This window comes from Callithrix jacchus, chromosome 11 (assembly GCF_049354715.1).
Source record: "Callithrix jacchus isolate 240 chromosome 11, calJac240_pri, whole genome shotgun sequence".
NCBI classification, from domain to species: domain Eukaryota; kingdom Metazoa; phylum Chordata; class Mammalia; order Primates; family Cebidae; genus Callithrix; species Callithrix jacchus.
This window is the reverse complement of record NC_133512.1, coordinates 89,817,512-89,835,238: the sequence shown is the minus strand read 5'-3', so window position 1 is coordinate 89,835,238 and position 17,727 is coordinate 89,817,512. Positions and strand designations below refer to the sequence as shown.

General features: G+C 49.7%; 1 protein-coding gene across 12 annotated transcripts in view; it reads right to left on the bottom strand.

The window, feature by feature from the left end:
- PTPRN2 (protein tyrosine phosphatase receptor type N2) overlaps nucleotides 1-17,727 on the bottom strand; it is a 1,018,236-nt gene that overhangs the window by 912,342 nt on the left and 88,167 nt on the right. For all 12 annotated transcript variants that reach the window (XM_078343304.1, XM_078343314.1, XM_078343301.1 and 9 more), the window contains exon 2: nucleotides 10,641-10,691. Coding sequence is in view for 6 of the 12 variants with exons in the window: in XM_078343301.1 (XP_078199427.1) it covers nucleotides 10,641-10,691 (51 nt within the window). In the remaining 6 variants the exon portion in view is untranslated. The remainder of the gene's footprint in view (nucleotides 1-10,640; nucleotides 10,692-17,727) is intronic.

The following is a 17,727-nucleotide window of genomic DNA, read 5'->3' as shown; positions in this document are numbered from 1 at the left end:
CAGCCGAGAGATCTACGCTCTGTGAATCACAAACCACTCAGAGAGCCTGAAATGCTGAGGCCTCGTGGTGGAGAGACTGTCCCGGGTGCTGCCTGTGGGGGCGGGTAGAATGAGCCTTGCACTCCCCGGACGCCCCAGGGCCTGAAAGCTAATCCTCAGAGAGCTCACAGGGTACCACAGGTCATGTGCGCAAGCCAGCTCTACAGTGCAGTGGTCGCTGTCCTCACTGCTATGAGAGCCGTGGCTCCTGCTCTGGAGAATGACTACTGTTCGGATAACGTCAGCAGCATCGCGGAATGACTGAGCTGCTGGTTCTCTACACAGCAAGAATTTCCCAATTGGGATTCTAGATTCCAAGAAGGTAGGGTCTGGTAAGTGTTTCTGCAGCACAAACTGACTTCACTGCTTGACCAGACCTAAATAAAGAGTTTGAGGAGCATGACCTTCTGAGGAGCACGTTGGCAGCAAGACGCACAGTCACACCCAGCTTTGTTCCATGTCGCAGGGGCTGCGTTTCACACTGAAGCCTGTGGCGACCCTGTGTGGACCCAGGGGATCGGCACTGCTTTCCCCGCAGCACGTCCTCATTGCCGTCTCTTTGCTAAGTTTTGGCAATTTCCACAGTGTTGGGTCCCTGAGCTGTGATCTGTGATCTCCCATGTTACTGTCATCATCATTCTGTCATTCTGGGGTACCAGGAACGGTGCCATATGAGACAGGGAACATAACTGATGAAGGCTGCGTGTGTTCTGACCAGCCATCCCCCAGCTCTCTCCCTCTACTCAGGCCTCCCTATGCACTGAGACACGACAATATTGAAATTAGGCTAATCAGCAACGCTGCAATGGCCTCTAAGTGTTTGTGTGAAAGAAAGAGCCACATCTCTCTCACTGTAAATCGGAAGCTAGAAATGATTAAACTTAGTGAGGCAGTCATGCCAAAAGCCAAGAATAGGCCCAAAATGAGGCTTCTTGTGTAAATCAGTTAGGCAAGTTGTGAACACAAAGGAAAAGTCCTGGAAGAAAATTAAAAGTGCTGCTGCAGAAAATGAGAAAGTGAAACCGCCTTCCTCCTCCTGCAGAGAAAATCTGAGTGGTCTGGACAGAAGGCTGAGCCAGCCACAAGATTCCCTTAAGCCAAAGCGAACCCAGAGCAAGGCCCTAACTCTTCAATTCCGTGGAGGCTGAGAGAAGTGAGGAAACTGCAGAAGAAAACTCTGAAGCAGGCAGAGGTTGGTTTCTGAGGATTACGGAAAGAAGCCGTCTCCATAACGTAACAGTGCAAGGTGCAGCAAGTGCTGATGGAGAAGTGGCGGCAAGCTCTCCAGAAGATCTGGCTGAGGTCATTGATGAAGGTGGCGACTCTTACAACAGATTTTCAATGTAGATGAAACAACCTTACATTGAAGAAGATGCCATCTAGGACTTCCATAGCTAGAGAGAAGTCAGTGCCTGACTTAGAGCTTCAAAGGACAGGCTGGCTCTCTTGTGAGGGGCTAAAGCAGCTGAGGACTTTAAGTCCAAGCCAATGCGTGCTCATCCCAGGGCCCATAAAATCATGCTAAATGTATGACTGTGCACTGGAACAAAGCTGGATGAAGCACATCTCTTTATGCAATGGGTTACCGAAAATTTTAAGCTCACTATTGAGACCTACTGCTCAAAAAAAAATTCCTTTCAAAATATGGCTTCTCATTAGCAGTGCATCTGGTCACCCAAGAGCTCTGATGGAGATGTACAAGGAGATGAATACTGTTTTCATGCCTGCTAATACCTCATCCATTCTGCAGCCCATGGATCAAAAGATAATTTCCATTTTCAAAACATATTTTAAAACACACTTTGTAAGATGATAGCTGCCATAGACAGTGATTCCCCTGATTGATCTGGGTAAAGTAAACTGAAAACCTTCTGGAAAAAATTCACCATTCTAGATGTCATTGAGAACAGTTGTGATTCATGGAGGGAGGTCAAAATAGCAACAGGCACAGGAGTTTGGAAGAAGCTGATTCCAAGCCTCATGCACAACTCTGAGGGATTCAAGACTTCAGAAGAGGAAGGAACGCAGATGTGATGGGAACCACGAGGGAACTAGAACGAGTAGTACTGCCTGAAGATGTGACCAAATTACCACAATCTCGTGATAAAACTTTAAAAGGTTGAGTAGTTGCTTCTTAGGGATAAGAAAATAAAGTGGTTTCTTGATATGGAATCTACTCCTGGTGAAGATGCTGTGAGCATTGCAAAAATCACTACAAAGGATGTAGAATATCACATAAACTTGATAAGGCAGTGGCAGGGTTTGAAAGAATTGACTCTAATTTTTTTGCGGGATTTTTTCATTGTTTTGAGATGGAGTCTTGATTTGTAGCCCAAGGTGCTGGGATTATAGGCATTAGTCACTGTACCTGGCTCTGGACTGACTCTAATTTAAAAAAAAAATCCTACTGTGGATAAAATGCTATCAAACAGCATCATGTGCTACAAAGAAATGTTTCGTGAAGGGAGAGTCAACTGATGCCGTCAACTTGATTTGTCTTAGTGTAAGAAACTGCCACAGTTGCCCAATCTTCAAGCAACCACAGTCCGGATCGGTCAGCAGCCATCAACACTGCTGAAATAACATGTTTAAGGCATGGACTTAACTAAAAATAACTAAATTTTAACTAAAAATAACATGTTTAAGGCATGGACTTTTTTTTTAGACATAGAGCTACTGCACATTAACAGACCACAGTATAGTAAATCGTAACTTTTATATGCACTGGGAAACTAGAAAATCTGTGTGACTCATTTTATTGTCATATTTGCTTTATTGCAATGGCCCAGAATTGAACCCACCATATCTCTGCCTGTAGATGCTCAATCAGTGGTTTTTTGATCTTCACAAATGAGCCGATTCACTAGCTTTTCTTGGGCAAGTTCTGAAGCACACTTTTGGGAATTGATATGCAATATTTACATAGACTGGATTCAGGACAAGCCACCTCAAAACATGGCAGTGTGGCTGTTGAGAAAACAGCAAAAGGAGACCACAGAAACCAGAATTCCCCGGTCCCTTCTCCCCAGAGACAGGTCATACGGCCCTCATTCCAGAGGGGCCTCCCTAGGCCTGGAAGGGAATGTCCTTATCTCCAAAGACACAGAAGTGCCTAGAAGACTGTGGACAGGTTTGCTGAGCCCTGCAGCCTTTGGTGTCAGAGCACACCCGTGCCCTCTCATCACGCTTCTGCACAACTGTCCATACAATAGTCTTCCCTGTTTCCTGGGTCTTCATTTCTTTCCTTCATTTGTTTATTTGTTTGTTTGTTTGTTTTGAGACAGAGTTTCACTCTTGTTGCCCAGGCTGGAGTGCAGTGGTGTGATCTTGGCTCACCGCAACCTCTGCCTCCTGGGTTCAAGAGATCCTATTGCCTCAACCTCCCGAGTAGCTGGTATTACAGGCAGGCACCACCATGCCCAGCTAATTTTGTATTTTAAGTAGAGACCAGGTTTCTCCATGTTGGTCAGCCTGGTCTCAAACTCCCAACCTCAGGTGATCTGCCTCCCAAAGTGCTGGATTACAGGCGTAAGCCACCACACCCAACCCTGGGTCTTCATTTCTGAAGGCTCCCATGTCACATAGAAAACCAGTATTATAGGTACTCAGGAGGCTGAGGCAGGAGAATCTCTTGAACCTGGGAGGCAGAGGTTGCAGTGAGCCAAAATTGCACCACTGCACTCCAGCCTGGGTGACAAAATGAGATTCCATCTCAAAAAAAAAGAAAACCAGTATGAAAAACGTGGGTAGGGTTTTCTCGTTAATCTGTGTTTTGTTGCAAAAATCTCAGCCGTGAAACTGGAGAGGGGTGAGAAATTACTTTTCCCCCCATGGCATATAAACCTTTTATTTGAGGGCTATGGAGGCATCTCTTGTGCCATGAAATGATGGCTCGTTTATTCTTTATCCACTCACTCAATAAATAATTTCCTACTGATGGCCCTCACTGCTTGCTGTGGCTGAGAAAACAAATGGGGTTAATGGCATGGCTTTGAAGAGTTAGGAAGATATTTTGAATTTGAATATTCCAAAGTCTTCCATTATGGGGACAACCATTTTCATACCTATGTTGCACTGGGAGGCAACAGTTTGCTTGAAAAACTCCCGAATCTGAGACAGACGTGCTTATCCCTCTGGCTTTGTGCCCAGATGGTGGAGCCAGCATTTTCAACCATGTTGTTTTGTGTTGAGTTGAATGTCCTGGGAGAAAGTCCATCTGTGTGGGGTCAGGGACGTAACCCCTTATTAAGGAAGCACAATTCCTTCGCTAGTCCTCATCTATGCTTAGCCCCTTGCTTCACTCAATCCTCAGTTTTTTTCTTTTTAAAAACAGCTTTACTGAAACATAATTCACATACCATACAATTCAGCCTTTTAAAGTATAGGAGTTAGCTGGGCACAGCGGCTCATGCCTGTAATCCCAGCACTTTGGGAGGCCAAGGTGGGAGGACCACTTGAGGTCAGGAGTTCAAGACTAGCCTGGGAAACACAGTGAGACTCCATCTCTGCAAAAAATTTTAAAAATAGCCAGGCATGATGTTGTGTGCTTGTAGTCCCAGCTACTAGGGAGGCTGAGGAGAGAGGATTACTTGAGACTAGGAGTTCAAAGATGCAGTAGGCTAGGATTGTACCACCACATTTCCAACCTCAGTGACAGAACAAGTCTCTGCCTTTAAAAAAAAGTGTAGGAGTCTACTGTAAATGTGAATCTAAGAATCTGTAAAAAAAAAAAAAAAAAAAGGGTAGGAGTCAACGGTTTTCTGAATGTTCAGGGTTCCTCGACCAACCCGCCATCTTCCTCAGAACCTCTCAACACCACCAAAGGAAACTTGCCCCTCCGCCATCACTGCCCATGCCCTGCCGCCTTCCCCGGCCCTATGCAGCCACAACCTACTTTCCATCTCTACCAACTTACCTCACCTGAATATTTTTTTTTTGAGACAGATTCTCACTCTATCGCCCAGACTACAGTGCAATGGTGTAAACTCAGCTCACTGCAACCTCCACCTCCCAGGTTCAAGCAACTCTCCTGCCTCAACCTCCAGAGTAGCTGGTATTACAGGTATGCACCAGCACACCCAGCTCATTTTTGTATTTTCAGTAGAGAAGGGGTTTCACCACGTTGGCCAGGCTGTTTGTGAACTGATCTCAAGCGATCCACCCACCTTGGCCTCCCAAAGTGCTGGGATTACAGGCATGAGCCTGTGAGCCCGGCCTCCTGGACATTTAATATAAATGAACTCATGCCCCCTGTGATTTTGTGACTCAGCTTCTTCCACTGAGCACAGAGTTTCCCAGGCTCCTCCGCATCAGCATGCGCTGGTGCTTCCTTCCTCCTTTTCCACGGCCGAACAACACTCCACTGTCAGAGACATCACCTTTCCTGGTGACGTTCTGCCCTCTTCAGTGGAGAAAGGGCTTGGAATAGAAGGTGCTGCTGTTGGAGATGGGGAGGCTGTGGCTGGGAGCCCACCACGGGGAGTCGGCTGCAGGAAGAGCCTCCCCACCATCAACGTGGCCAGCAGAGTGAGCCATGAGCACAAGTCCACCCCTCCCAGCAGCTGTTGCTGTGACCCCAGCTGGCAACATCCCGGGAGGGCACCTGCAGAGGGAAGGCACACACCCTGCAGCGGCCGCAGGCCCATGTCACCTGGGCCACCGAGCGCAGGGCTTGTGGGTCATCACAGCATAATTCAGCCCTGACCCACAAGCCATGAGCCAACAGGGTATAGTTGAGCCATTCCTCCAGCACCTGTCACTGTTCTTCCACCTCCCTCTAAGCAGAGATGCGACTCGCTCCTCTTGCCCTCCTGGACGTCAGGGTTTCTGCCCCTGGGCTCCAGTGCTATGGTGTGGTCATCCTGACGCACTCCTAGAAGCTCAGCCACACCTCTGTGCCCTCCTGCACTGGGGCCTCCCCTCCTTTCTGGGTGGCTGTCTTTAGGGATGGCGCTAAAAGGGAGTGGTGCTTCCTTCACGTGCCTCCTTCCCACCTCTCTTCTAACAGGAATGTGTTCATGTGAAATACTGGAAAACCAGAGAAATATGAAGAAAATAAAAGTCACTACCCAGAGAGAACCACTATTCACAGTTTGGTGTATGTGTTGTAGCTTTTTCTGCTATCCACATTTTCACATAGCTGTCATCATGTTAGACGTACAGTTTTGGATCCTGAGTTTTTCATTTACTTTCTACCACCTGCACTTTCTGATGTTATTAACAACTTTTTGCACAGTCCCTTTTCATATCTGCTTAACATCTGAATCATGTGAACGTAACATAGCTTTAAAGAAGCATTCCCATTTGTTTAATATTAACCATCTATCTACTGTTTTAAAATTGACATCAACATCACTGCAAAGAACATTTTTGCGCTTTAACTTTTCTTTAGTATTTTGGGTAATGGATTATTTTCTTGGGGCATATTCTCACAAATCAGATTGCTGGGTCACAGGCTACCACACTTAACGTGGCATGAACGTGCTGGCCAGTCAGTGTCCACTAGGATTGCGCCCAGCTGCACTCCCACCAGCTGCTTGTGAAAACAACCAGCTCACTTCCTGACATATGCATGGTCTTTTTCAATCTTCACAGATGTGTTTTCCTTTTTTCTATTATGGAGTAGTTGATCATTATACTTTAGAATTTTTAGGACATACCACCTGTTTTTGATGTGTCCTGTTTAAAGTTATCAACCATGAAATCAAATCTGCTTTAAAAATTCTTTGAAACCTGTTTTCCTCATATTTAGTATGCCCATGTAACAGCATCTAAACTCTCTTTCTACAACCTGTTCCAGGATCATGTGATTGCTTTATCCTTTTTTTTTTTTTTTGAGACAAGAGTGTCACTCTGTTGCCAGGCAGGAGTGCAGTGGTGCAATCTCACCTCACTGCAACCTCCACCTCCCAGGTTCAAGCAATTCTCTTGCCTCAGTCTCCCAAGTCGCTGGGACTACAGGTACATGCCATCACACCTAGCTAATTTTTTGCATTTTTAGTAGAGACGGGGTTTCACCGTGTTAGCCAGGATAGTCTCGATCTCCTGACCTTGTGATCCACCCACGTCGGCCTCCCAAAATACTGGGATCATAGGTGTGAGCCACTGTGCCCAGCTGTGACTGCTTAACCTTAAGCTATCATTTTCAGAACCCTTGTCGTTTTTTCTGTAATAACCACAATTACTCCAGAGTTATGAATTTCCAAGGAATTGATCCCGGGGTCACGTTAAAGTTTCCAATCACTACTTCCTCCTGAGGGAAATGGCCTAAAACCTTACAGCTGAAGCACTTGCTTACATTAGACAAGAACATGCAGAGCGTGTAAGCTCATAGTTTCAATTCCATATTGTGGTAAAATATGTGTCACATTAAAGTTTACCTTCTTAGACGTTTTTAAGTGTACAGTTCAGTGGCATTAATTACATTCACGCTGTCCATCAGTCATCACCACCATCCATCCCCAGAACTTTTCCACTGTCCCAAATTGAAATTCTACCGATTAAACACTGACACCCCGACTGTCCCCCAGGTCCTGGCCCCCTCACTCTACCTTCTGTCTCTATGAACTTGGCTACCCTTGGTATGTCACAGGTGTGAAATCATTTAATATTTGTCCTTTTGTGACTGGCTGATTTCACTCAGCATAACCTCCTCAAGGTCCATCCATGTTGCAGCAGGTGCCAGCACACACTTCCTCTTCAAGGCTGCGTACCATTCCACGACACTGATGGACCACGCCTCACTTATCCATTTGCCCATCAACGGACACCGGGCTGCTTTCGCCTTTGGCTGCTGTGCATAACTGCTACAAACGTGAGTGTGCAAACAGCTCAAGCCTCTGCTTCCTGTGTTATGGGGTACGTACCCAGAAGTGGAGCTGCTGAAGCATACAGCAACTCTATTTTTAATTTTCTAGGAAACCAGCATACTGTTTCCCACAGCAACTATGCCATTTTATATTCCCATCAGCAGTGCACAACTGCTCCAATTTCTCCACATTCTCACCAACACCTATTTTCAGGATTTTTTGTTTGTTTGTTTTTTTGAGATGGAGTTTCGCTCTTGTTACCCAGGCTGGAGTGCAATGGCGCGATCTCGGCTCACCGCAACCTCCGCCTCCTGGGTTCAGGCAATTCTCCTGCCTCAGCCTCCCAAGTAGCTGGGATTACAGGCACACGCCACCGTGCCCAGCTAATTTTTTGTATTTTTAGTAGAGATGGGGTTTCACCATGTTGACTGGGATGGTCTCGATCTCTTGACCTCATGATCCACCCGCCTCGGCCTCCCAAAGTGCTGGGATTACAGGCGTGAGCCACCGCGCCCGGCCCAGGCTTTTTTAATAGCGGCAATCCTGATGGGTGTGAGACTGTATGTTTATCTTTTGACTTTCTTTTTATTAACAAGGTCTGTTGGACATTTTAAAAACATATCCAAGCTTGATAAGATTATATATTCCTACATGTATCTTAAGAAAAGAGAGGGGGAAAGAAAGAGAGCATGCCAGAGGGAGAGAAAGAGCCCCTGCGGCTGGTGGCAGAATGTTCTGGACTCGCAGCCACCCCCCTTGCACCCTGGGCTGCTGCACCCCTGGCCTGCCAGCCACGGGCTAACCCAGTCACCATGGCAACAATAAATCTGAGCCAGCAGTGCGGGAACACTTCTATCACTCCCCGTCTGCCACGCAAAGCAGTTTTCCACGATTAGGCACCACCGGCTTTGCTATTTTCTAGACCTTCAGTGCACTGTAGAAAAACATCAAATAGTGTCTGTTTCTATAAATCAAGGCCTGGATATGTGTATTTACATTGAAATTGCTTTTCTCTTCCAAAGAATCCACAGTCATTATCTGGATATGATGTTGAGACGACTCCACGTCTTGGAGGCAAGTCAAGGCTGGAGAGAAAAATGTCTGAGAATGATCACAGCCCAACATCATCCAGGTCAGCCTTTGTCAACGAGCGGTTGAGGGGGAACAGCCTCAGCTTTTATTCCGCTGGAGCTACTTACAGCTCCAATTAAATTAAACACACCTGCTTCCATTATCCTCAAAAGCTGTGAGTCCAGGCAAACAACACAGGGTTTTCAATATCACGATTCGTCTTAACGCTGCCTCCAAATAGAAGCTGCACAGAGATGCCAGGGAGCCCCTGGGGGATTTGGGCTGGGCCGAACCCACCACCTGCCCCCCACACTGCACCCCACGAGCTGCAGTTCCCTCTTGTCCCACTGGGCACAGGAATCTCCCCAAACAAGAGACAACAGCAGAAGCTGCCCCCAAGGACCCGCTCTCCTCTTGGCACCTCCAGCATGGCTTCCCTCCTGACCGCAGGAGCTGCCTAGGCACAGACATACAGGTGCACCCAGCCCCAAGATTCTGTCCAGAACCCAGGGCTGGTCCCACCCAGGGTGCAAGAGCTCCTGGGTTTGGCTTCTTAGCCCCTCAGAGGCATCCACCTCGGCTCCCTTGGGGTGCCCAGTGCAGGAAGAACTGTTCTGAAAAGCTCCAGGATGGCCACTCCCCAGGTCAGTGCCATGACCTGAACCCCAGCTACCTGTCAGCACCCACGTATGTGCAGAGACTAGTGGGTGTGAGGCACCTCTGGGCAGACCCCACCATCCTGGCTGGGATTAAATCCACTCCTCTCCACAGTCTGAGGACAGACAGGCCAGGCGCTGGGGAAAGACAAGGCCTCCCTCAGCACGCCCCAGGCCCAAGCACAGCCCCCGATTTGGGGAAAGGTGGCTCCACCCAGTGCTTTTCTGAGGATGCTCGAGTTTCCCCCTACCCTGTGTGTTCAGAGCCCACAGCACCCAGTTCAGCATTAGACAGGACTGGGCAGCCTCTGCCCTGGGAGAGGCCCTCTGTCTGACCACACCAGAGGGAAGGGGCTCCACAGGACCTGCTGCTCCCCATATTTCATCATAACTGCCATCCTCGTGGGCTTTCAGCCCAGCCTGAAAACAAAACATTTGAACGTGTTTTCTTATCCGCCTGAATAAAAGGAAAATCCGTGGCTTAAAGGATGAAAAACCTGGCCGGGCATGGTGGCTCACACCTGTAATCCCAGCACTTTGGGAGGCTGAGGTGGGCAGATCACCTGAAGTCAAGAGTTCAAGACCAGGTCAACATGGTAAAACCCCATCTCTACTAAAAATACAAAAATCAGCCGGGTGCAATGGTGGGCACCTGTAATCCCTGCTACTTGGGAGGCTGAGGGGGGAGAATCCCTTGAACCCATGAGGTGGAGGTTGCAGTGAGCTGAGATCATCGTGCCACTGCACTCCAGCCTGGGGGACAAAGAGAGACTGTCTCAAAAGAAAACAAAGAAAAAGATGAAAAACCAGCCAAGGGACAGAGACCCAGTAAAACAAGATCAGAAAGTAAGAGTCAGTGCGAGCAATAAGCAGCCAGAGTTCAGGGACCCTCTCCCCCATCCACCGAGGACACTGCCCATGGCTCCGGGGCTCCACCTGCCTTTCCTTGTCAGAGCGCCTGGGCAGCCCCAGCTCCACACCTGCAGCAGGGCTCACCAAGCTGGGCACTGTGCAGGGTCGGCAGGAGAGAGGCAGACCAGGTCCACAGCCGGGACCCCACACTCACCGTTCACACAGGCCTCAGATGCTCCACAGAGCCCGTCCTCGAGTAGGCAGCCTGCAGGGAAACAGAGGAAAGACGCGGTCAGCAGGAAGAGGAGAGGGGTCTCCCGAGATCACTGCCCTGGCCCACTTTTGAGGCTTAGAGAAAGTGCCAGCCACTGAGCTGGCTCCTCTGACCAGGCTCCTCTGACCCAGCTCTTCCAAGCTGATGTGGACAATTCTGAAGCTAGAAAGATGCACCCCTGACTTGCCACATGTGAGGCCTCCTGGCCCTTGTCCCAGAGCCTAGCTCCTACCTGGACCAGGTTCTCCGCTGAGGGAAAGCCTGGGGATAAAGTCATCACAGGAGACTCCTGGCCAGTGGGAGCAGCAGCAGGGCTGGGGCCTCCCCTTGAGGCCTACCCTGGGCCTGGCACCTCCCTCCTCTGGGCCTCACGCCCATTGCGCCCACCACATCCCACGAGCACCACATCCCCTGCCAAGCAAGGCTGCAGGGCCCCAGGGAGCAGAGTTGCCGCGAGAGCCCCGCTATATCAGAAGCAAACCGTGGCGTCTGTGGCCACAGACGAGAGACACAGGAGACGGCAGGGGAGGAAAGGAGGCAGTGGAGGCAGCAGAGACGAAGACCAGTAGGAAAAGCCAGTGTGGCAGGGCCAGACCCTAGACAAGATGTGGGGTGGAGGGCTCCTGGAACTCCACCCAGGAAGGGGCCCCCGAAAGCTCCCCAGTGCCTGGGAGGCCGGTGACCGCAAGCCACACACTCACTGCAGCTGGGCAGGCTGGCAAAGGCCAGCATTTGGCTCTACATCCAAGCCCCTCTTTAACACAAAGAGATGGGTCCAGAACACACCACCCCACTGGGGAGCAGGGCATGAGCCCCCAGGACACCTGAACCAAGAGAGCCCCTGGGCCATGACGTGGGAGTCACACCTGCCAGCAAAGGGCAGGCAGGGTCTGTACACACCGTGTCTTTCACCCCTTCCTGCAAAGCACAGTGCCTTCAATCCTGTTTCACCAACCAACAAATGCCTGTTCATCCACTAAGATCCCTCCAGAAGCCCCAGACTCAGGCTGTCCAGCATGCCCAGCATCCATCTCCGGACTCACCACACTATGCGGTGACTGTGGATTTAGGGTGTTTGCTCCTCTCCTAGAGTTCAGGAATTGGGTGCATGTCTCTTTCCACCCTCTCCAGTTTCCTCCCATGCCCCCTCTGCGTCTGGCACAGGGCTGGTGCGCAGGAGCAAATGGGTAAATGAAGGAACTGAAGGATCCTGAGAAAGTCATGAGTTACTGAGGGACTCACCCCCAGGGTCACTTTGAAGTTTCCAGTGACTACTTCCTCATGAGGAAGCTGGCCAAGAACCCTCACAGTGGAAGCACTCAGTTCCTTAAAGGAGCCCTGGGGAGGCGCAAAACTAAACATCATTCCATAACTCAGGCAGCCCGGAGCCTAACAGGGTGGGATGTGGGAGCTCACAGGAGGAGGCGGCCTTGCTCGTCCCACAACAGTTTCACAAGCCTTGCACGGAAGGAAGCAGCAATCACAGGGCGGCCCCTGGCTGGGGTCTGCTTCCTCCCAGGAGGTGGCCTGGGTGCAGCCCCGGGTGCACCTCTCCTGGCCTGCCCAGTCCAGCACCTACCACCGGTGCCCGCCATACCAGCCAGAAGTCACGGGGAACAGGCGGGTGGACACCCAACGATGGGAGCCTCCAATCCAAGCAGATTCCGTTTTTCTGAAATAACATAATCTCATGAAAAACAGCATTGCATTGCAATTTTTTTTGAGATGGAGTCTCACTCTGTCTGCCACGCTGGAGTGCAGTGGCACAATCTTAGCTCACTGCAACCTCTGCCACCCAGGTTCAAGCGATCCCCCTGCCTCAGCCTCCCAAGTGGCTGGGACTACAGGCGTGAGCCACCACACCCAGCTAATTTTTGTATTTTTAGTAGAAATGGAGCTTCACCATATTGGCCAGGCTGGTCTTGAACTCCTGACCTCAAGGGATCCATCTGCCTTGGCCTCCTAAAGTGCTGGGATTACAGGTGGGAGCCATGATGTCCAGCTAACATTTTACTTCCTAATTTCATTTGCACATGAGCTAACCCCACACTCAGTCTGTGTTTGCTGCGTTATTTCTTCATTCAAAAGTGCCTGTGCCAGGTGGTGAGGCAGAGGAGGTGAATGGCCAACAGGACCCTGGCTGGGAATGTTCTGAGAGACCCACACCTGGTGCTTGAACAGCAGGAAGAGAGGCAGACACTGCTCCCCACAAAAGCAGTCACCTTGAAAAGATCAGCATGGAGGTTAACGGACCTCTCAGATCCTCACACACTGATCTCCGAGGCTCCCCTCACTGCCTCCCAGAGGAAGAGCCTCAGCAGTGAGGGCCCCTCCTGCCCCAGGCACACAGAGGGTCCCAGAGCATGAACTGGGAGCAGTAAGGATGCGAGCACACATGAAACGTGCTGGAGGTCAGCCCGCTGTCGTGGAAGGGCTCTGGTCCTAGCTCTGGCAGGAGCTGCAGTACTCTGCCCAGGATTCCAGGGTGCATCTCCAGTGCAGGAGAGAGACCCTGGGGGAAGGCAGATGCAGGGACCCTGCAGGCAAAGCCCACGTTCTAACTCTGTCTTTGTCATATGGAAATGGCAGGCGACGGAGCTCTGCCAGGAGAGGCACCAGGAAGAAAGCCTCTGTTTTCTTCACGTCTCTGCCTTAATCATGGTTGACAACTCAATGTGCTCTGAACGAGATGTGCATCACAATTCTCTCTCAGATCCTGACCTTGGAAAACCACCTGTTACTGGCATGTGCCCAGCCTGATTCTGACTCCAGAGGACTGATGAAAACCTGTATCGGAAAACCCTGCAGCACTCCTTAGTGAAAAGGCAAACACAGCAGCAACATGTCACATTATTACCAGAGTTGCAAATGTTATGCATATTTCTCCCAGCCAGTTGATATGCTAATTTAACTGCTAAGTTATTTGTGTTATTTGCTCTGAAATTAAGAAATAACATATTTCATTTTCAGTATCAGCCACCTCCTAATAATAATGACCGTAAATCATACAGACAAAAAACAGTTTCTCTGGCAGACCCTGGTTCAACCCAGCCCAGGAGCCTCAGGGCATACGTTTTTCTCAAGTGGGCTCCATGCCCCACATGTGGCAGCAAGTGGCGCACTGGACTTGTGCACCCTGTTGGCTCATGGACGGCATACACCAAGGTCCAGACATCATTCTGAGGCCAATAAGCTAAATCCACAAGGAAAGCCAACAGCAGCCTGTGGGGCCCTTCGTGTGTGTTCAACACTCAAAACTGGAATTCCTTCACTTCAATGTATTATCCACACTTTTGCATGAAAACATATGACATTCCCAAAATTGTCAAATTGCTCCTCTGCTCAACCCTATAGCAGGGCTATGGTACTCAGGGGTTCCTCCTTACTTGGTGTCCACAGGGTGTCCCTCCCACTTTAGCACAGAGACAAGCACGTGCAGTCATGCATACATGCACACACACACACATGTTCATGCATACGTGCATACACAATGCACACATGTGCACAAACACGTGCACACATGCACACAGTCACACACCTCTGCACTTACAGGCACACACGTGCATGTGTACACACACATGTGCACACACACCCGCACGTGTTTACATGCACACCTACATGCATACACACATGCACTCATACATGCATGCACACATGCACACAGCCATGCCCATTCACATGCACACTCATGCATGCATGTGCACACACGTGTACACGCATGTGCACGCCTACATGCATACTCATATGTGAATGCATATATCTGCAGATATGGACATGCAGTCATGCATGCGCAAACACATGCACACATGCACATATATACATACATATATGTACACAGAGACCTGTGCATACATATACATACATGCACACCTACATGCATATGCATATGCACGCAGTCATGCCCATTCACGTGCACGCTCATACACATGCACGAGCATGCCTATATGCATACACACATGCACACACTCATACATGTATGCATATAGCTGCAGGCATGGACACACAATCACGCATGTGCATGCACGTTTAAACACACGCATTCGCACCTGGGTACAGTCATGCATACATGCATGCACGCTGATCTTGTTCCAATTCTGCTTCCCTACTATTTCCTCAGAACTCTTGTTCCTCAGAACTCTTGACACCATAATCTTGTCACCATTATGGTGTCCCTTTTTTCTTACCCTTCTCAAGCTGAAAATGGATCCAATTCTGCAAGGAGCCAGACTGGATCTGCCTCTCATACCCCAGTTGCTCCTAAGAAATGTTTATGGAGGGTTTGTAGTTCATTGCGGAAATACAGTAACTGTGAACAGAGTCCACCACCTCCCTCACTGGCTGGAAGCAAGAGAGCTGCTGGACCCATCCTGTCCCACAGGCACCTGCTCTGCTCCCTCCCATCTCTGGGCATCGCTGTAGCCAAGGCAGACATGACCTAAAACTCCACAGCACCCGCCCTACCGTGTCTCTACCCCCACTGTGCAAGGCCCTCCCCGGGTTCAGGCTTCTCACCTGTGGAAGGGAACTGAAATGACTCCCTCACCTGCCCACAGGTCTTTGACTGCAAAGCAGGCCATGTAAGAATTAGATAGGTTTTGTGACCTAGTAACACAAGAAAATGGTTAACATAGAAGCGAATTCTCTCACCAAAACACAAAACACTTTCCCTCTCAGACCACATGAACAGGATCGGTGATTTGGGATCTTCTACAAATCAGTAGAGTTTTAGAAGCCAAATGTATTCTCAGCTACTTTTCTTATAGCTGAGAGCTGATAACACTACACAACCAAGAAGAATTTAACATCGGAGCCAAATGAAACAAACCAGAACAAAGTCCATCTGAACGTGCATTACAAGGCATCTGTTCATACCAAGATTATAACAGTGTTCTCACACACCCATTTTCTCCCACTTCAGTTTCCCTCTTCTCTGTGAGTTCTCCAGCCCAGTAAGTCAGAACACTGAGCAGTAACTTTCCCAATACACTGTGCAGTGTCGGTCTTGTCACCTAGAGGTGTTACACCTGTGACCTGTGCATTGTTACTCCCATGACCTGCAGTTACTATTATGACCTGTGCAATGCTACACCCATGACCTGTGCAGTGTTACACCCGTGACCTGTGCAGCGCTACACCCATGACCTGTGCAGTGTTACACCCGTGACCTGTGCATTGTTACTCCCATGACCTGCAGTTACTATTATGACCTTGCAGTGCTACACCCATGACCTGTGCAGTGTTACACCTGTGACCTGTGCATTGTTACTCCCATCACCTGCAGTTACTATTATGACCTTGCAGTGTTACACCCATGACCTGCACAGTTACTGTTATGGCATTGCAGTGTTACTCCCATGACTTTGCAGTGCTGCACTTGTGACCTGTGCAGTGTTACACCTGTGACCTGCACAGTTACTGTAATGACATTGTAGTGTTACTCCCATGACTTTGCAGTGTTGCACCTGTGAGCTGCACAGTTACTGTTATGACATTGCAGTGTTACTCCTGTGACTTTGCAGTGCTACACCCGTGACCTGTGCAGTGTTACACCTGTGACCTGTGCATTGTTACTCCCATGACTTGCAGTTACTATTATGACCTTGCAGTGTTATACCCGTGACCTGTGCAGTGTTACACCCGTGACCTGCACAGTTACTGTCATGACATTGTAGTGTTACTCCCATGACTTTGCTGTTCTGCAACCGTGACCTGTGCAGTGTTACACCTGTGACCTGCACAGTTACTGTTATGACATTGCAGTTACTCCTGTGACTTTGCAGTGCTACACCCATGACCTGTGCAGTGTTACTCCCGTGACCTGTGCAGTGTTACTCCTGTGACCTGTGCAGTGTTACACCCATGACCTATGGAGTGTTACTCCCGTGACCTATGCAGTGTTACTCCCGTGACCTGTGCAGTGTTACACCCATGACCTGTGCAGTGTTACTCCCGTGACCTGTGCAGTGCTACATCTGTGACCCGTGTAGTGTCACCCCATGACCTTGCAGTTTTACTCCTATGACCTGTTACTTCTGACCTGCTTGGTGTTACTCCCGTGACCTGCAGTGCTACTCCCATGACCTGCTCAGTGATGCTCCTGTGACCTGCAGCGTTACTCCTATGACCTTGCCATGTTTCTCCCATGACTTTTCTGAGAGACGCCATGTGTCACCACAGCTTTAACTGCACTGCTCATACATGATCTCTGATCCTTCCTACAGCCTGCAGTGTACCTGTTCCTGTTCCCATTTTCACCAGTGGGAAACCAGGACTCAAAAGATCAGTGACACCCACAGCCACACAGTGGGCAAATGGTGGGGCCCACCCGAAGCCTGGCCTACCTCCAAAGCGTGTGTGTTTCCACTCTTCCAGGCTCCCCAGGTAAGAGAGTGGTGTGCACCTGGGGAAGTGGAGGCAGGAATGGAGCACTAGGACACTGACTTGGCCGAGCTGTTCCCCCAGATCCTCGCCTATGGTCCTCAGCTCCTAACTAGCAGCTGCAGCCCTCATTCTTTGCTGCAGGAAATGGATCTGAGGACAGGAAAGGAGGAACCTACTGTGCCATCACTCCACAGGCAGCACCTGGAGGGACGGGGCTGTGAATGCCAGGAAGAGCCGCCATGAGATGCACTGTGATCCATACACAGACCATCACTGAGCGATGATTCTCTCCCAGAGCAGAACAACAGGTGTGATCACAGAGACTTTGGGGCCCAGAAGGTCTTTGAGGCTGGAATGGCTGAGGCTCCAGGTCTCAAGGTTGGGACATGGGCTCCAGGACCCCTAAGGAGGAGCCCCCACCCACAGCAGGTCTGCCAGGTGGGAGAGGCAGCCCCTCCCAAAGACCAGAGGCTCCGAGCAGATGTGGAGCCTGAGGACTGACTCTGCAAATGAAGGAGAGGCTTGAGCTCCTTTTCTATTGTGTGCCACACTTTACACTGAGGCCTATAAAGTCCAGCTGATGTGAGTTTGCATCTGAGAGCAGGAAGTGAGAGGGAGCAGAGGAGGCTCCTGGACCACAGGCTCA